This window comes from Loxodonta africana, chromosome 5, assembly GCF_030014295.1.
Source record: "Loxodonta africana isolate mLoxAfr1 chromosome 5, mLoxAfr1.hap2, whole genome shotgun sequence".
NCBI classification, from domain to species: domain Eukaryota; kingdom Metazoa; phylum Chordata; class Mammalia; order Proboscidea; family Elephantidae; genus Loxodonta; species Loxodonta africana.
In genome coordinates this window covers 64671432-64692159 of record NC_087346.1, presented here as the reverse complement: position 1 = coordinate 64692159, position 20728 = coordinate 64671432, and the positions used below count along the sequence as shown (strand labels likewise).

At 42.2% G+C, this 20728-nt stretch overlaps 1 protein-coding gene across 1 annotated transcript in view; it reads left to right on the top strand.

Moving 5' to 3' along the window:
• Positions 1–13594: 13594 nt before the first annotated feature.
• The window catches only part of PKD2 (polycystin 2, transient receptor potential cation channel), a 58782-nt gene continuing 51648 nt past the window's right edge, over positions 13595–20728 (top strand). The window contains exon 1 of the mRNA XM_003414087.3: positions 13595–14204. Coding sequence (XP_003414135.1) covers positions 13595–14204 — 610 coding nt within the window. The remainder of the gene's footprint in view (positions 14205–20728) is intronic.

Below are 20728 nucleotides of genomic sequence, written 5' to 3'. Positions count from 1 at the left end.
AAGAGAACAAAACAAATGAAACAGAAGAGTCTTCAAGACTATAAAAGAAGAAAACTTTGCTAAAATAAATGAAAATTTGGATTTGCTGATTAAAAGTGTACAATATTTCCCAGGAAAATAGTTACATAGAATGATCAACAGAAAGACATATCCTGGAGCAATATTGGGGGGGAAGGGAAAAAGACCTCACTAAGCAAGTTACCTTTGGGCAGAAAAATTAAGTCATCTGCTAGGATTTAGGATGATGGGACAGTGAATTCAATCTGACCTCATACTTCCCCATAGCAACATTTAATGACAGAAAGGTGGAGGCATGTTTACAGAATACCGAGAAGGGATGGAAAAAAAGATTGAGCCAACAATATTATGCCCAACCCATTTGTTTTAAATTTATGGCAATAGAAAGGCATTCTCAATTTTGTACAGATTCCAGAAATCAGGCATTAATGAGTCCTTCTTAAAAACAACAACAATAAAAAAAAATTTAAAAAACCTGCTTAACGAAAAATCTATCTAGAAAGGACTGAATCAAGGGAAAGAATTCAGGGATGGGGAAATCCATGTTTAAAAAGTATTCATGAGCCCTGATTACATTTAAATATATATCTAAGACAAACCATTATAATTTTGGTTTTAGAACGACATGGAAGTTTATGAACTTTGTCAGTTTAAAAGTTTTATTATTTTATACTTTTATCAATAGTTTGTTGGTAACACTTATACATTTGCTAAAATCCTCATCTTTCAGAAAAGTCAAAGGAAATTGAAAAATGGTTTAATTAAAAAAAGATTTGACTTGCTTTGTTTAAAAAATTGGTGGTTCAAAAAGACAAACAACCCGATTAAAAATTGGGCAAAGGATATGAACACTCACTTCACTAAAGAAGATATTCAGGCAGCTAACAGATACATGAGAAAATGCTCTTGATCATTAGCCATCAGAGAAATGCAAATTAAAACTACAATGAGATTCCATCTCTCCAGCAAGGCTGGAATTAATCCAAAAAACACAAAATAATAAATGTTGGAGAGGCTGTGGAGAGATTAGAACACTTATACACTGTTGGTGGGAATGTAAAATGGTACAACCACTTTGGAAATCGATCTGGCATTTCCATAAAAAGTTAGAAATAGAACTACCATACAGCCCAGAAATCCCACTGCTCGGAATATATCCTAGAGAAATAAGAGCCTTTACACGAACAGATATATGCACACCCATGTTTATGGCAGCTCTGTTTACAATAGCAAAAAGCTGGAAGCAACCAAGTTGTCCATCAACGGATGAATGGGTAAATAAATTGTGGTATATTCACACAATGGAATACTACGCATCGATAAAGAACAATGATGAATCTGTGAAACATTGCATAACATGGAGGAATCTGGAAGGCATTATGCTGAGTGAAATTAGATGCAGAAGAACAAATATTGTATAAGACCACTATTAAAAGATCTTGAGAAATAGTTTAAACTGAGAAGAACACATTCTTTTGTGGTTATGAGAGCAGGGAGGGAGGGAGGGTGGGAAAGGTTATTTACTGATTAGATAGTAAGTAAGAACTACTTTAGGTGAAGAGAAGGACAACAGTCAATACAGGAAAGGTCAGCTCAACTGGACTGGACCAAAAGCAAAGAAGCTTCCTGAATAAACTGAATGCTCCAAAGGTCAGCGGAGCAAGGGTGGGGGTTTGGGGACTATGACTTCAGGGGAAATCTAAGTCAGTTGGCAAAATAAATTCTATTAAGAAAACATTCTGCATCACACTTCGAAGTGTGGTGTCTGGGGTCTTAAATGCTAACAAGCGGCCATCTAAGATGCACCAATGCGTCTCAAACCACCTGGAACAAAGAAGAAGGAAGAACACCAAGGCCACAAGGTAATTATGAGCCCAAGAGACAGAAAGGGCCACATGAACTAGAGACTTACATCATCCTGAGACCAGAAGAACTAGATGGTACCCGGCCACAACCGATGACTGCCCTGACAGGGAACACAACAGAGAACCCCTGCGGGAGCAGGAGAGCAGTGGGATGCAGACCCCAAATTACCGTAAAAAGACCAGACTTACTAGTCTGACTAAGACTAGAGGAATCCTGGCAGTCATGGTCCCCAAACCTTCTATTGGCCCAGGACAGGAACCATTCCCGAAGACAACTCATCAGACATGGATTGGACTGGACAATGGGTTGGAGAGAGATGCCATTGAGGAATGAGCTACTTGTGTCAGGTGGACACTTGAGACTATGTTGGCATCTCCTGTCTAGAGGGGAGATGGGAGGGTAGAGGGGTTTAGAAACTGGCAAAAAGGTCACGAAAGGAGAGACTGGGAGGAGGGAGTGGGCTGACTCATTAGGGGGAGAGCAAGTGGGAGTATGTAGTAGGGTGTATGTAAGTTTATATGTGAGAGACTGACTTGATTTGTAAACTTTCACTTAAAGCACAAGAAAAATTATTTAAAAAAAAAAATTGATGGTTGACCACTACCACAGCCTCCACCAGACTGAGTCCAGTACAACTAGATGGTGCCCAGCTACCACCACGGACTGCTCTGACAGGGATCACAATCGAGGGTCCTGGACAGAGTTGGAGAAAAGCATAGAGCAAAATTCTAACTCACAAAAAAAAAAGACCAGACTTATTGGCCTGACAGAGACTGGAGAAACCCCAAGAGTTTAGCCCCTAGACATCCTTTGGCTCAGTAATGAAGTCACTCCTGAGGTTCACCCTTCAGCCAAAGATTAGACGGCCTGTAAAACAAAACGAGACTGACGGGGCACACCACCACCCCAGGGGCAAGGACTAGAAGGCTGGAGGGGACAAGAAAACTGGCAATAGGAAATCTAAGGCTGAGAAGGGAGAGTGTTAACATGTTGTGGGGTTGTTAACCAAGGTCACAAAACAATATGTGTACTAACTGTTTAATGAGAAGCTAGTTTATTCTGTAAACCTAAAGTACAATTATATATACATTTTTTTCTTTAAAAAAAAGCAAATTATAAAAAATTGGTGGTTGACATTAAAATTTACACCTGTAAATGATTTCTAAATATCATTCACAGAAAAACTCAAAAAAGCTCACTAATACTTTGTGATAAATTGATGAGTAACCCTTTATGGCTCAGCCCAAAGTAAGGAGTAAAAGACCAAAGTAAAGAAATAATAATCAAATAAAATTAAACAATTAAAGTTAAAATTTTTTTAGATATCTTAAACAGCCAGTTTGCAAGAATATGAGGAAAGATACAGTAACCAAGGCATTTTGGTTTTAGTAAAAGAATAAACACTTGTATCAAGGGGACAGAACAGAGTGTAGATATGGGCTCACACTGTCAATGGATTTTCGACAAAGGTGCAAAAGGAATTCAGCAGAGAAAGGATATTTTTTTCGTCCAATGGTGCTGGAAAAATTGTACGTATATCCATACACACACAAAAAAGAAAAGAATCTCGACCCATTTGATGCATACCTTGAGCCATACACAAAAATTATCTTAAAATGGGTCATATGCCTAAATGTAAAGCCTAAAATTACAGAACTTTAGAAAAAAATACTGGAGAAACATTTGATGGCCTTGGATGAAGCAGAGATTTCTTAGATATGACACCAAAAGCATAATCCATAATAGAAAAGTTCATAAATTGAACATTATTAAAATTAAGAACGTCTCTTCAAAAAATACTACTAAGAGAATGGAAAAGACATTTTCATAATGCTCTTTGGAATATTGTTTCTAACAAAAATTCCAAAATTTTTATTCTGAATTTTCATTCAGAAAATAAAAGCAGGGTTAAGCATACCCTGCAGTCCCTAATCTCCTAACCTCTGCAGAGTGGGGGCCCAAGCCAGCCACCCCATCACCTAACGGGCCTACTTAGCTCAGACAAAGGACCCAACTATGTGTTTGTATAGCATCTTCTATATAAGGACTGTGGTGGAAATTTTTTTTGAGCTCATGAAATGTCCAAGAAGCAGATTCAACTTCAAGTAGTGCTGAGTCCAGGGGCTCAAATGAGAACCTAGTCTTCCTCCACCTCTTTGATCTGCTTTCATCTCATACAGAGTTCTAGGACCCACCTAAGCCATAGTGATGAGAATCTTTGGGAGTTAGACTACAGAATCCACATTAAACACACATACACACACACAAATAAAACTTCCCAAATAAGTACCTTAAAGCTCTTGTTGGTTAATTGGTTTATCTTTTTATAGCTTGTCTTTCCATGCCGATTACAAGCTTCTTGTAAGCCAGGACAACTTCTTTCACATCTTGATTATATATAAGATTGTGCTTAAAAAAAAAAAAAGCTACCATCGAGTCAATTCCAACTCCTGGCAACCCCATGTGTGTCCAGAGTCTAACTGTGTTCCATAAGGCTTTCAATGGCTGCTTTTTCTAGAAGTAGGTTACCAGGCCTTTCTTCTGTGGTGCATCTGAGTGGACTTGAACCTACAAATTTTTCATTAGCAGCTTAATGTATTAACTGCACCACCTCGGAACTCCAAGATTGTGTCAAATAGACAAAAAACAGGTAATCTGTAAAGTTTGGTAGATCTGGGAATGCTACAAGCCTCATTTACGTTGGTATCAAAAGGCATTTGAAAAAATTCTGATATCCTTTCTCTTTTTTTACTATTTTAACCATTTTTAAGTACACAATGCAGTGGCATTAGTTATATTCACAATATTGCACAACCAGCATCATGAATATCTTTTGGGAAAATCTAGCCTCGTGAGAGTACAGTTGGATTGAAAGCTTTTGACCAACTGCATCCTAGTGGATACATTTAAGTGGGTTAAAAGAAAAGCCTCCCTCAGTCTCCCTTGTTCAAAATTCTTTGGAACTTAGAAAAAGACATAGATGAGAAATATCATCTTTTTACCTGACAAAAACATGCCATGAAAAATGACAAATATATATTTCACAATATTCTTGAATAGTATGGCAACTCAAGCATAACTACTCTTTCAATTTTAGCATTCTTCCAGTTTTCACAATATATATACACACATATATATACACATATATATGTACATATATGGAAACCGTGGTGGCGTAGCGGTTAAGTGTTACGACTGCTAACCAAGAGGTCAGCAGTTCAAATCCACCAGGTGCTCCTTGGAAACTCTATGGGGCAGTTCTACTCTGTCCTATAGGGTCGCTATGAGTCGGAATCGACTCTACGGCAGTGGGTTTTTTTTTTTTTTAATATATATACATATATATATACGTATATTTTTTTTATATATATATATAGTTGGCTCCATTGTTCCTCTGAGTGTCAACATTTCGGCTGCCAGCGTGTCTAAGCTTACATCTATACAGCCTCAAATATAGTGAGAAGAAAAGCTTTTCTTTTACAACAACTTGAACAAATCTGGTCTGATTTTAATTGAACATAACTGGATCTCAGGTCCATTCTTAAACACCAGTCACAGGGGCCAGGAAGATGTGGTGCTCTGATTGGCCCAGCCTGCAACCCACCCACCACCTGGGAGCTAACAGTGGTGTCAGCGCATGGTAGGCGCACATGGACACAAATGGGGAAGTGTGGTTCCCCAATAAAACTTGGTGTTATAGATTGAATTATATCCCCCCAAAATTTATGTTGAAGTCCTAAACCCCAGTGACATAGTGATTTAGTGCTATGGCTGCTAACCAAAAGGTTAGTGGTTGGAACTCATCAGGTGCTCCTTGGAAACTCTATGGGGCAGTTCTACTCTGTCCTACAGGGTCACTATGAATCAGAATCGACTTGACAGCAATGGGCTTGGTTTGGGTTTGAACCTCTGGTACCTGTGAACATGACCCTGTTTGGAGACAGTCTTTGAAAATATTATCAGTTACCATGAGGTCATAGTGGAGTAGGGTGGATCCTAACGCAATATGAGTGGTGTCCTCATAAAAGAAGAAGAGACAGACACGCACGCACAGAAGTTAGGCAGGTGAAGGTGCATCTACAAGCCGAGGACACCAATAAATGCCTGGGTCAACCAGAAGCTGGAAGGGACCAGGAAGAATCTTTCCCCAGAGGGGACAGAGAGATCATGGCCCTGCCGACGCACTGAATTTAGACTCCTGTCCTCTAGAAGTGTGAGACAATAAATTTTTGTTCTTAAAAACCACCCAGTGTGTGGTATTTGGTTATAGCAGCCCTGGGAAATGAATACACTTGCCTACCATTACCTAAGAAAGGAGAATGGCTGCTGAGCAGTTAAACAGCAAACCAAATAAGCCAGGGCCCCTGCCTTTCCTGGAGCCTACATTCTATGCAGGGAGACAACCATGTTAACATGTATTTTCAATGTAAGGTCAGGGATTGTGAGTGTGGAAAGTTCCTGGAGCAGATAATGTCTCAATTCAAAAGATTCGTAAATCTTTACGAGGTACAGGAAAGGGCTTGGGAGTGTTTCCAGGCAGTCTATTTACAAGACTTGAGCCACATGAAGATAGGGGTCATGTCTTATCTTTGTTTCCCCAGAATCCAACGTGGCACCTGGCATCTAGTGGGTACTCAATAAATGTTTGATGAATTTATTAATATTCCCTCATTATACCTTCAATAAGAATTCTGTGGGAGATCTGTAAGGCGGGTACCTAACCCCATTATTCAGAGAAGGAAACTGAGACAGAGAGGTTAGGTCATCAAGATCACAGTGCCAGCCAACAGTGGTGCCAAGATAACCCCCACAGAAGCAGGACACATTCAGGCTAATCCAAACCATGAAAAAGAAGACCTCAAACCCTAGCCTTGCATTACTAGAGCAGAAAAATGAGAAACAAAATAAAGTAGAAGTTTTACTATAGTTAGCAGTTCTGATAAAACCCAAAACGCCAAATTTTCTTCCAATGATTTCAGATGTCAAGTGGTAAAAAAAATTTTTTACTAAGTTCTTGAACAAATAAGGATTAGGGGAAAAAATTGAAGGAGAAACATGTTTGTTTGGGTGGATTGCTAAGCAATGTCACACATGCCGGAAACTCCTTTTGGATTTCCTTTTGAAGGTCGAGACTGCAGGACTAACTTCAGCTTTTGTTTCACCAATTCACACTGGAAAATGAAAGCAAAACAGGAAACAAACAGACCATTCTAATGATACAGAAGTTAGAGTTGTGGAGAATATTAAGTATAAAATTAGACTGGATCTTTTTAAGGTTGCTGTGTCAAATGGCTTCTCTGAATGTCCACTGTGGCACTAAGAGGTGGGGTTCATATAGCGTGTTCCCAGAAGAACCTACTACACAGATGAAATAAAACCAAATAGCATCCCAGCGATGTTATCCCACACTATATTTTGGACCCTATAGGTCACTGAAAACTTTGATATGACAACGCAATTGTGCCAATCAGGTGAAGAAAATACAAGTTTGTGCACCTCACTTTTAACTAAAAAGGGGAAAACTTCTTATGAGGAGTAGAGTTTTAAAATGGGTACTAAAGGAAGGAATTCCATGGGTAGAGAGAGAAATTTATAGCCTTGGGGCCTGCTTGAGTAAAAGCTGACAGTTCTAAAAAGATGTTGAGGAAAAAATCATAAAAGGAATATCAGTAACCAAAAAGAATGGGTAGGTATTAGAGCAAGAAGCATTTTGGATGGCTGGTGGAGGGTTTCTGAAGACAAAGATTGAAATTAATGGTGAAACTCCTGGAATATAAGATTTAAGAGGCAATGGGCTAAATGTTATCCAAATTATATTAAACAAATATTGCCCTGTATTTTTTTTTTTAATCACTTTTTTTTGGTGATGATTTCTAACTAAAATTTCAGGTAAGCATGCATCTAATTTTGAATTATGTACCTGTGGAAATGTTTTCAATCAATCTGAATTTGGGGGGGGATAAAGGTACATCCTCAGGAAGAATGTTGCCAGGTTCTATTTTAAATAATTTACACCTAAAAAATGCTTATTATTATTATTTATATTAACAACTACAGAATAAAGTCTGTGTTTTTTTGTCATGGACCTGAGGCCTTCCATGATATGACCTTGCCTACCTTCCTCACTCACTTCAGCCTGTAATCTCTCTTGCGAACCTACTCTTGTGGTGAAAGCCTTTGTTATTGACTTATACAAAATTATATTTTCCCCTCTATTGTTATTTAAAGGAGCCCTGGTGACACAATTGTTACAGCACTGGGCTGCTAACCAATGGGTTGGTGGTCCAAACCCCCCAGAGAAAAGACCAGGTGATCTGCTCCCATAAAGAGTAAAAAAAAAAAAAAAATTTTTTTTTTTTTTTATAAAGAGTATAGCCTACGAAACCCTATGGGGCAGTTCTACCTTGTTCTATAGGGTCAATTTGAGTTGGAATCAACTCAACAGCACACAACATTGTTATTTAGATTCAGATATATGCCTCTCCAATGAGATAATAACTCCATGACTGATATCTCCAAATAATATTTTGTTTTGTTTGTACATTCTAACTAAAACAATGATGTTGTTTATTATGCATAGCACATCGACAGGGAACTGCCCAAAGTTCAAGCTGGATTCAAGAGAGGACATGGAATGAGGGATATCATTGCTGATGTCAGACGGCTCTTGGCTGAAAGCAGAGGATACCAGAAAGATGTTTACCTGTGTTTTTTTTTTTTTTTTTTTTGACTATACAAAGGCATGTGACTGTGTGGATCATAACAAATTATGGACAACATTGAGAAGAATGGGAATTCCAGAACACTTAATTGTGCTCATGTGGAACCTGTACATAGACCAAGAGGCAGTTGTTTGAACAGAACGAGGGGATACTGCATTGTTTAAAATCAGGGAAAGTGTGTGTCTTTCACCATACTTATTCAATCTGTATGCTGAGCAAATAATCCGAGAAGCTGGACTATATGAAGAAGAATGGGCATTAGGATTGGAGGAAAACTCATTAACAACCTGCATTATGCAGATGACACAACCTTGGTTGCTGAAAGTGAAGAGGACTTGAAGCACTTACTGATGAAAATCAAAGCCTACAGCCTTCAGTATGGATTACACCTCAACATAAAACAAAAATCCTCACAACTGGACCAATAAAGCAACATCATGATAAATGGAGAAAAGACTGAAGTTGTCCACGATTTCATTTTACTTGGATCCACAATCAACACCCACAAAAGCAGCAGTCAAGAAATCAAAGGACCAACATTCTTTAAAGAGATGGAAAAACTTATCATTAATTTTATATGGAAAGGGAAGAAGCCTGGGATAAGTAAAGCACTATTGAAGAAGAAGAATAAAATAGGAGGACTCGCACTGCCTGACCTCAGAACCTACTATACAGCTATGGTAGTCAAAACAGCCTGGTACTGGTACAATGACAGATACATTGACCAATGGAACAGAATTCAGAACCCAGATGTGAATCCATCCGCCTACGGTCACCTGATCTTTGGCAAGGGCCCAAAGTCCATCAAATGGGGAAAGGACAGTCTTTTTAACAAATGATGCTGGCAAAACTGGATGTCCATCTGCAAAACAATGAAACAGGACCCATACCTCACCCCATACACAAAAACTAACTCAAAATGGATCAACGACCTAAATATAAAGCCAAAACCAATGAAGTTCATAGAAGAATGAAATAGGATCAATGCTAGAGACCCCAATAAATGGCATTAACAGGATACAATCCACAACCAACAACACATAAGCTCCAGAGGATAAGCCAGATAAGTGGGATCATCTAAAAATTAAACACTTTTGCTCATCAAAAGACTTCACCAAAAGAGTAAAAAGAGAACCTACAGACTGGGGAAAAAAAATGGCTATTACAAATCAGACAAAGGTCTAATTTCTAAAATCTACAAGAAAATCCAATTAAAAAATGGGCAAAGGAAATGAACAGACACTTCACCAAAGAAGACTTTCAAGCGGCCAACAGATACATAAGTAAATGCTCACAATCTCTAGCCATTAGAGAAATGCAAATCAAAACCACAATGAGATACCATCTCACCCGGCATTACTGACACCAATCAATAAAATAGGAAAAAAGCAAATGCTGAAGAGGCTGCAGGGCGATTGGAGCTCTTAATGCACTGCTGGTGGGAATGCAAAATGACACAAGCATTTTGGAAAACGATATGGTGCTCCCTTAGAAAGCCAGAAATAGAAATACCATGTAATCCAGCAATCCCACTCCTAGGAATATATCCTAGAGAAATGAGTCGTCACACAAATAGACATATGCACACCCATGTTCGCTGCAGCATTGTTCACAACAGCAAAAAGATGGAAACAGCCTAGATGCCCAGCAACAGATGAATGGATAAACAAACTGTGGTACATACACACAATAGAGTACCAAGCAATGATAAAGAACAATGATGAATCTGTGAAGCATATCATAACGTGGATGAACCTGGAGGACATTATGCTGAGTGAAATAAGTCAATTGCAAAAGGACAAATATTGTATGCGACCACTACTATAAAAACTAATGAAAAGGGTTACATACAAAAAGAAACAATCTTTGATGGTTACAAGGAGGGGGAGGGGTGGGGATGGAAAAACACTTAACAGACAATAGAAAAGTGGAAACTGGTGGAGGTAAGACAGTACAATACACCGGGGAAGGCAGCACAACCTGTACAAGACAAGGTCATTGTAGCTCCATAGACACATCCAAACTCCCGGAGGTACCGAAATTCTAGGCTGAGGGCTGTGAGGACTATGGTCTCAGGGAACACCTAGTTTAACTGTCATACCATAGTTATAAAGAACATATTCTACACTCTACATTTTTTTTCTTTAATTGTACTTTAGATGAAGTCTTACAGAACAAACTAGTTTCTCATCAAACAGGTAGTACACACATTGTTCTGTGACATTGGTTAACAACTCCACAACATGTCAACACTCTCAACTTTTCAACCCTGGGTTTCCTATTACCAACTTCCCTGTTCCCTCCTGCCTTCCAGTCCCTTCCCTGGGGCTGATGCACCCCTTTAGTCTTGTTTTGTTCCATGGACCTGTTCAATCTTTGACTGAAGGGTGAACCTCAGGAGTGATCTCATTACTGAGCTGAAAGGGTGTCCGGAGGCCATATTCTCAGGGTTTCTCCAGTCTCTGTCAGGCCAGCAAGCCTGCTCTTTCTTTTTGAGTTAGAATTTTCTTCTACTTTTTTCTCCAGCCCTGTCTGGGACCTTCTATTGTGATCGCTGTCAGAATAGTCAGTGGTGGTAGCTGGGTACCATGTAGTTGCACTGGACTCAGTCTGGTAGAGGCCATGGTAGCTGTGGTCCATTAGTCCTTTGGACTAATCTCTCCCTTGCATCTTTAGTTGTCTTCATTCTTCCTTGCTCCCGAAGAGGTGAGACCAGTGAAGTATCCTAGATGGCTGCTCACAGGCTTTTAAGACCCTAGATGCTACTCACCAAAGTAGAATGTACAACATATTCTTTATAAACTACCATATGCCAAATGAGCTAGATAGTCCCTGAGAGCAGGGTCCCCACAGCTCTCAGACCAGCAGTTTGGTCCCTCAGGGAGTTTGGATGTGTCTACTGAGCTACCAAGACCTTGCCTTACACAGCTTGTGCTGGCTTCCCAAGTGCTGTGTACTCTTACCCTTCACCAAAGTTTCCACTTATCTATTAAGTGTTTTTCCATCCCCACCCGTCCCCTCCTTCACAACCACCAAAGATTGTTTCTTTTTATATGTAAACCTTTTCATGAGTATTTACAGTAGTGGTCTCATACAATATTTGTCCTTTTGTGATTGACTTATTTCACTCAGCATAATGTTCTCCAAATTTATCCATGTTATGAGATGTTTCACAGATTCATCGTTGCTCTTTATTGTTGCATCTACTTTCTACTTTAGTGAGTAGCATCTGGAGTCTTAAAAGCCTGTGAGCGGCCATCCAGAACGCTCCACTGGTCTCAGTGGAGCAAGAAAGAATGAAGAAAACTAAAGATACAAGGAAAAGATTAGTCAAAAGGACTAATGGACCATATCTACCACAGCCTCCACCAGACTGAGTCCAGTAAAACTAGATGGTGCCTGGCTACCACCACTGACTGCTTTGACAAGGACTGTAACAAAGGGTCCCAGACAGAGCTGGAGAAAAATGTAGAACAAAATTCTAACTTGAAAAGAAAGAGCAGGCTTGCTGGCCTGACAGAGACTGGAGAAACCCTGAGAGTATGGCCTCCGGACACCCCTTCAGCTCAGTAATGAGGTCATTCCGGAGGTACACCTTTCAGCCAAAGACTGAACAGGCCCATGGAACAAAACAATACTAAAGGGGCGCACTACCCCTGGGGCAAGGACTAGAAGGCAGGAGGGAACAGGAAAGCTGGTAACAAGGATCCCAACGTCCAGAAGGGAGAGTGTTGACATGTCGTGGGGTTGTTAACCAACGTCATAGAATGATGTATGTACTACCTGTTTGATGAGAAACTAATTTGTTCTGTAAACCTTCATCTAAAGTACAATTAAAAAAAAAATCCAAGGACATATTGAAGTGAGCAAATCCGCTGCAAAAGACGTCTTTAAAGTGTTCAAAAGCAAAGATGACACTCAACCCCTGACAACAGGAATGAGAAGGAGAGGTCTTATAGAGAGACATTTGTGGGAAAAAAGTAACAAGATTTGTTGAAGGTGAGGTGTAGGAGAGACGACAGTGTAACTTGGGAAGTGAGGAGCACAGTGATGACATAAACCTGGACTCCTCAACTGGGGTTACAGGAAGTGAAGCAGGTTCAAAAGAATATATTTAGTTTAGACAGGTTAAGTCTGAGACAACTGCACAGCATAAATGCCGATGTGTTCTGTAAATAAAGTCCTGGACCTGGGGTCTGGTGCAAGATTCTGTTACTTAGAAGCTCGTGCCGGCCACGGGGTGGTGGTGACGGTGTAATGAGGTCAGGCTGGGGACGCCAGCAGATCTGAGGCCCAATGCTCAATCCTTGAGATCCCCGATACGTGTGGAGAGAGGAACCAAACCAAGAGTGATGAAACCATCCAAAACGCAGCCGAATCAGGGAAAGAAAAGACCGACGGAGGCAAAAGAAGTCAGCATACTAGTTTCCAAAGCAAAGATTTCTTTGCCAGTGCTGGAGGCTTCAGCTCAGTCTGGATTTCGCTAATTCACATTATCCCACGAAGGGTTTCTTCTTTCTCTCTGCACTTTGGTAAATCAAGGCACCAGTCGCTAGCGGTTAAACCCTCGCATTATCTCAGTCAGGCAGACAACGACGGCTCCAGGAGCCCTTTCCTCGCAGGCAGGCGAGTGGGCGGGTCGGTGAATCCCTTCCTTCCCAAGCCCTTCCATCCGACTGGAACGCGGGCGCCCGCGCCCGGGCTCGGACTCCAATTGGAACGCGGGCCTGGGCGCCGCTCGCCAAGCGCGCCCGCTGCGGGGGCGGCATCCTTGCGCCTCCCCTAGCCGCGCGCCGGAGCGGCTGGGCGAGGCCAGGCGAGGCGAGGGGAGGCGGGCCGAGGGGGCGGGCGAGGGCCGCGGGAATGCGGGGCGGTCGGGGGCGGGGTGCAGGAGGCGGCGAGCCCCGGGAAGAAAAGAACATGGCTCCTGCAGCGGGTAGCGCCGAGCGCCGCGCAGCGCAAAGACGCGCCGGGCGCCGGTGAGCGCGATGGTGAACTCCAGCCGGGTGCAGCCGCAGCCGCCCGGGGACACGCAGCGGCCTCCGGCGCCCCGAACGGCGGGCCCGGGCCGGCTGATGGCGGGCAGCGCGGCCGTGGGTGCCGGCCTTGCCGCCCCGGGTGGCCTCCGTCAGCAGAGGGGCCTGGAGATCGAGATGGAGCGCATCCGGCAGGCGGCTGCGCGGGACCCCCCGGCCGGAGCCTCGGCCTCCCCTTCTCCTCCGCTCTCGTCGTGTTCGAGGCAGGCGTGGAGCCGAGACAACCCGGGCTTCGAGGCCGAGGAAGACGAGGAGGACGAGGAGGAAGAGGAGGTGGAAGGAGAAGAAGGGGGAATGGTGGTGGAGATGGACGTGGAGTGGCGCCCAGGCAGCCGGAGGTCGGTCACCTCCTCGGCCGTGAGCTCCGTGAGCGCCGGGGGCCGGGCGCTGGGGGGCTACCACGGCGGGGGCCACCCGAGCGGGAGGCGGCGCCGGCGCGAGGACCAGGGCCCGCCGTGCCCCAGCCCAGACGGCGGCGGGGACCCTCTGCATCGCCACCTCCCAATGGACGGGCAGCCGCCCCGAGTGGCCTGGGCCAAGAGGCTGGCTCGCGGGCTGCGAGGTAAGCGCGCGACCCGCAGCGGCTGATGCACAAACCAGAACTGCCGGCAGCGGTCCGAAGCCACCGCCGGCTCCGGGCAGCTTTCCGAGGCTCCACCTCGTATCCCTCTCTGCGTTCCGGCCTCCCTGTGAAGCGCATTCCCCACCTCTGCTAATTATGCTCTATTTCCGGTACCCAGTGCGAAATTCCACTGCTCCCGTTTTGTTGCAAACTTTTTAAATACCACCTCCTTTTAGGATATGTCAGTATACTTCTGAATATATTTTTCCTTTTGGAAATAAGTGAAGCCGTGTTAGAGTGAAAGGGTACATCTTAGGGATTTTTTTTTTCTTGTAGTGGAAAAAAATGAACATTGCTTCTCGTATAATGAATAGTGGTTGCAACTATGTATTTTGCTAATGTCCCCAAATCAAATTGAAAGTTCTGTACTAGCACCCGTGGTCTTCCACTGGTATTGATGCACGACTTCCCCCTCGTCCCCGGAAAGGGTTAACAGTACAATGTTATCCAAGTTGTGAGAGGGGTGTTGTTTGTTGTCTTGTTGTTTTGGCGATGTTGTGTTGTGGTTGTTCTGGGGAGGAGACTGTTGAGGTCACTATGAATAGAATAAAATAATGTCTATGAAAACAGTTATTTGGCCGTTTCTAAATCCCGGCATTTTTCTAAAACAATTGCAAATGGAAGGTTAAGTTGTTAAGGAAGAAACTTGGAAGTATGTTTTTAAATAACTGAGTTAATGTTCTTTGAAATTCCACCAGAATGGTGAAGTCACCAGATATCAGCAGATAAATGTGTCAGAATTCGGTGCACCCAGCTCTCCAAAAGGCAGGAAAGGAATTTTCAAATTTGCCAGTGCCTATTATTTTTTGTTAAGAGGACACAAATTTTCCAAGAGCGAATGGCATCCTGATTTTGCAGAGTATTGTCAGAGGCATCCTTGGAAAAGTTGGATTTGCTCTTACCATGCAAATTGTTTTAGTCTCCACTTTTAGGACTTTGCATTTGCAGTTCTTCTGAAATTTTCCTTCCCTTTCTGTGGATTTTGAAAACCTTGTACACAAAACTATCCAGGTGTTGTTATAGCAACCTGATTAAGACCAGGTCAGGCCTGGACACTAATAGCAATTCTACCACTCACTGGCTGTGTGACCTAGAGCAAGCTACTTAACCTCTCTGAGCCCTCATGGCTTCATTTATTAAAAAGAAAAAACAGAGAGAGAGAGAGAGATGGAGGTGGCCCACATCACTTCCACTCACATTCTGCTGGCAAAAATCTTATGTCACATGACCAAGGATAACTGGGAGGGAGGCTAGAAAATGTAATGATGCCATGTGTCCAAGGGGAAGAAATGGACTCTGGTAGACGGCTAGCAATTTCTGCCATATTAGTGCTCAGGCTCAAATAAAATAGCAGATCCACTCTTTATTTTTCCTAAAATAATTGTGCCTTGATGTTTAAATTGGTATGCTGTTTATATTTGAAAACCCTCAACTGGTTTGGTTTCCCTAGTAGTTAGCACAGAGGAGACTCTCAGTAATTATGTTTGCTGACTGCATGAATAACCTCCAATATAGGCTTAATCACCGTTTTATTTTGGCATAGCCTTAGTTTACTTTCATTTTTCCTGCCTTCTTTTGATACCTAAACAGGAGCATATTAATTTCTTGAAAAAGTTGTTAAGACTTAAAAAAGATCTGTGCTTTGCTGTTGTAGGTAGTATGAGATGGCCCTCAAAGAAGCTGAAGACATCCAACCCACCACTCTTGGTTGCAGTCATGATAGTAAATATGCAATAACTGACTGATTTAGCCTGTCTTGAGGCTTCAGGGAAACCCTGGTGGCATAGTGGTTAAGTGCTACGGCTGCTAACCAAAAGGTTGGCAGTTCGAATCCGCCAGGCACTCCTTGGAAACTCTATGGGGCAGTTCTACTCTGTCCTGTAGGATCGCTATGAGTCGGAATCAACTCGATGGCAGTGGGCTTGGTTTTTTTGGGTTTTGAGGCTTCAGAAGTCAGTCTTACTTCATCACCAAAAAATTTTAAAAAATGTTGCCGATGAGTTGATGCCAACTCATAGCGACCCTATAGGACCGAGTGCAACTGCCCCATAGGGTTTCCAAGGACTGCCTGGTGGATTCATTCGAATTGCTGACCTTTTGGTTAGCAGCGGAGCCCATAACCACTGCAACGACCAGGGCTCCATTTCATCCAGTACAGTATTATCCTGGATTAGATATTCTCAGTATTGAGAGGGAGGATGATTTTACCCACCAGGGGTCATTTGGCAATGTCTGGAGACATTTTTGTTTGTCACAACTGGGCAGGGATTGCTCCTGACATCTACTGGGTAGAGGCCAGAGACAGTGGTCGACATGTTACAGTGCATAGGACAGACCCCCCCGCTACGAAGCATTATCTGACCCAAAAAGTCAGTAGTGTGGCGGTGGAGAAACCCTGCACTTAATTGCTAAATTGGATAGGTAGTAATTATTAACACTAACCGGATGCCAAGCACTGTGGTAACCTCTATGTACATAGTTTCATTTAATCCTCACAAGAAACCCATAAGATAAGAACTGTTATTATCACCATTATATTGATGAGAGAACTAAGGCTTCTAGAGTTTAAGTGATTTGCCCAAGGTCACAAATTTGGAATCAGAATTTAAATCCAGGCATTTTGAGCCCTATCAGATGCACTATACACTACTTTATAAACCTGGAGTGCGCAAGCCTAACGTTAGCTAGCAATTTTTCACAGTTTCTTAGTTTATAAACATTTATTCATCAGGACATTCAGGACAAATTGTATCAATGTAACCTGTGTATCTAAAGCTCTAATTGATACAGGGAATGAGAGAGCCCACTTTTCCCTTTATTTTAGATCTGAACCTCACTCCATCACTTCTTCCTTTTCCTTTTTTATTTACGCTAGAATTTTAAACAAATGGGATTTTGCATTTTCATTATTATGGGGAATTTTGTGAGGGGGAGTTGCTACTCTTTGGGGTTTGTGGTAAAGTTATGCTCGTGTTAGAGTTCATGCAGCCAACAGATTATTTATCGAGGCTGCTTTGTGCTCGTTACCGAGGATACCAAACCAGTTGCTATCAGGTTGATTTCTGGCTTATGGCGACCTCATGTGTGTCAGAGTACAACTATGCTCCATAGGGTTTCCAACAGCGAATTTTTTGAAAGTTGGCTGCCAGGCCTTTGCCAAGGTGCCTCTGTGTGGGCTCTAGTAGTGGAGCACGTTAACCATTTGCACCACCCAGAGACGCCACTAGGGATACCAAGCCCATTGCCGTCGAATCAATTCCATCTCGTACTGACCCTATAGGATAGAGTAGAACTGCCCCATAGGGTTTCCAGGGAGCGGCTGGTGGATTTGAACTGCTGACCTTTTGGTTAGCAGCTGATCTCTTAACCAGAGCTACCACTAGAGATACAGAGATGAGTAATACAAGGTACCTCTCCCCAGGAGCTCGGAGTGAAATAGATATTTAATAATTGCAGTGTCAGGTCCCAAGAAGCTAAAAGAGGAGAGATTCAGCGCTACCGGAGGGAATTAGAAAAGGCTTCCTGGAGGGAGTGAAACTTGAGTTAATTTAGAAGGCTGAAGGGGCATTTGGAAAGAGAAAAATAGCAGAAGCAAGATCATGTAGCTCAGGCTGTGGAATTGCTACTTTTTCCTGTAGGCAGTGGAGTCAGTGGGCACTTCAAGCAGGGACTCATGATCATGTATCAGTCTGAAAACAACTCTAGCAAGAATGTAGAGGATGGGGTGAGATGGATAGTGATGGTTGCCAGGAGGTTAGGTAGGGTGATGAGGCCTTTGACCAAAGCTGTGTGAACTGGGGTGGAAGGAGGCTGGTTTAAAAAGAGAGAGAAGCCATCAGAACTGTGGAACCCACTTGATGTGAGGGATAAGAGGAGGGCCTAGTCTAAGATGAACCGCAAATGCCTGGCTTGGTACTATTAACCCAAACAGGAGGAAGAGGTTTCCAGGGGAAAAAAGAAAGACTTCTGTTCTGGGCATGTGTGAGCTCTTTGTGGAATATGCAGTTGGAATGAGCTGTTAGCTGAGGTATGTATTTGCACATCAGCAGAGTGCTGGCCGGGAATTCAAGATTTAGGGGTCAGTATCATCTGAGGGAGCAACTGACTGTTTTCTATAGAAGATGAACTGTTAGTAGTAAAAGTTACTTCCACGCTTTGTAGAAGTATACCTGCAATTCCGATGAATGTTAGGAAGGGTGCTGTTTGTCCTACTAAATGGGGTCCACATGTGTCTTAGCACAAAAAGTATTCTTTTGATTTAAATTCACTGAGAATTTTGTCAGGCTATTTATGACATCATGCTTGGTAAAGTAAAGGGTCAGCAAAAAAGAGGAAAACCCTCAATAAGATGGATTGACACAGTGGCTGCAACAGTGGCCTGAAGCGTAGCAACAATTGTGAGGATGGTGCAGGACCGGGCAGTGTTTCGTCGTTCTGTTGTACATAGGGTCACTATGAGTTAGAACCGACTCGATAGCACCGAACAACAACAATTTATGACCAACTGAAAGTACATGTGGATCTGGGTCTTTACGCCATTCTGAAGTCTGGACTAACTGGGCTTCAGAAGTAGGACATTTTATTGGTTTGGACTTGTATCTAAAGCTATAGATAGGCTTCTTCCAAGCACCCTAGATGCTTTACACATACTATTTGTAATTCCCAGAACAACCCCCAGAGACAGTGCTATTCTTTTTTCAGATGAGGAAATGGAGGCTTGTGATTTTAGCTAAAGTCTCACAGCTAATAAGTGGCTGAGCCCTCATTTGAACACAGATCTAAAACCCCACATTGCACCATGTCATGATCAGTGAGTCGTAGGTATTTAGTGTATTTCAGATGGGACACAGTTACTGTGTGGCAAAGATTCACACTATTATGTGACCTGAGATGCGTTCAGAGCCGTTTTGATCATGAAGACAGTAGGATGTGGAAAGAGGCCAACCACTGTGTCTTTTGACACCTATTCCTTCTAGAGGAGAAAAGAGGAAAGGAAAGACTTAGTCTTACTAAAATTATGTCTTGGTAATTGTATTAGTTCAATTGTATGAAGTATATTTTTGGTCATCCATAAGGAGCTTTAGTGTCAGGCGATTTTTTCTTTCAGCATAGGGAGATATCTTCACCTACCACTTATCTGCTGGGGATGGAGGAACTGAGCTCCTCTTTAATTGTAAAAACATTCTGAACTGAAGTATTTATAGATGAAATGATACGGTATCTGGAATTTGCTTCAAAGTAATTGGGGAGGAATGGATAAAGTTTAGATGAGTCAAGGTTAGTTGAAGCTGAATGTAGATACATTGGGGTTCATTATACCGTTTTGTCTATTTCTGTGTAAGTGTGATATTTTCAAAATAAGTTTTTTAAGCATTTGGGTAAAATAGTTATACAAATGCTAATTTTTTTCCGCAGTCAACTATTTGGGACATCTTTCGTGTTTTGGATTATCCATTGAGAATTACCCTGTATTTATAGTAAGAAGTAACATTGTGCAGAGAGATAATACTGTTTAGATGCTGCGCTCCACCTTTGGGCCTTGGCATCAGCTAACCAGCACCCCTGCCAGTTGCCATTGAGTCAGTTCTGACTCAAGGCGACTACACGAGTGTCAGAGTAGAACGGTGCTCCATAGGGTTTTCAATAGCTGACTGTTCAGAAGTAGATCGCCAGGCTTTCATTCCGAGGCACCTCTGGGTGGACTCGAAGCTCTAGCCTTTTGGTTATCAGCTGAGCATGTTAACTGTTTGCACCACCCAGGGACTCCTGGGATTAGCTAGGTACCCTTTTAACCATGGAAGGAAGTTGAAGAAGCTTATGTTCTGAATGTGAGTACCTGGTGTACTGAGAAGGTGTTCCCACCACAACTGGGACAAGTGAGGGAAAAAACAACAGTTGATTTTGAAGGATGCTGCTCTATGTTTAACATTTCTTTTTAAATATATAGTTTTTTTTTTTTTAAGAGCAGTTTTAGCATACAGAAAAATTGTGCACAAAGTACACAGGGTTTCCATATAATTCCTCCGTATACTATTTCTTTGTTATTAACATCTTGCATTTGTGTGGTACATTTATTAAAATTGATGAACCGTTGTTGATACACTATTAACTAAAGTCCATAGTTTACACATAGAGTTCACTCTTTGTTTTGCACATCCTTGACCATTTTTACCCTATCAACTGTGCTAATCATGGGAAGTGTTTGCCCACAGGACAGGTATTTTTCCTATTTGTGGGTGAAGCCATTTCTCTCCCGTCAGAATGTAAAGGGGTCCGTGTGTTCTAGGGTAGATCCTACATATACGCCCAGTAGGAAAATTGCATGAAAATATTAATAAGTATTTGAGGAGGCAATTGAGGAGTAATTTAGAAAATGTAAATATATTAAAGTACACTGTATAAAAATATAAATAAGGGGACTTCATTTCATTTGGAATACTTCATTCAAGGGCAGAATTAAATTG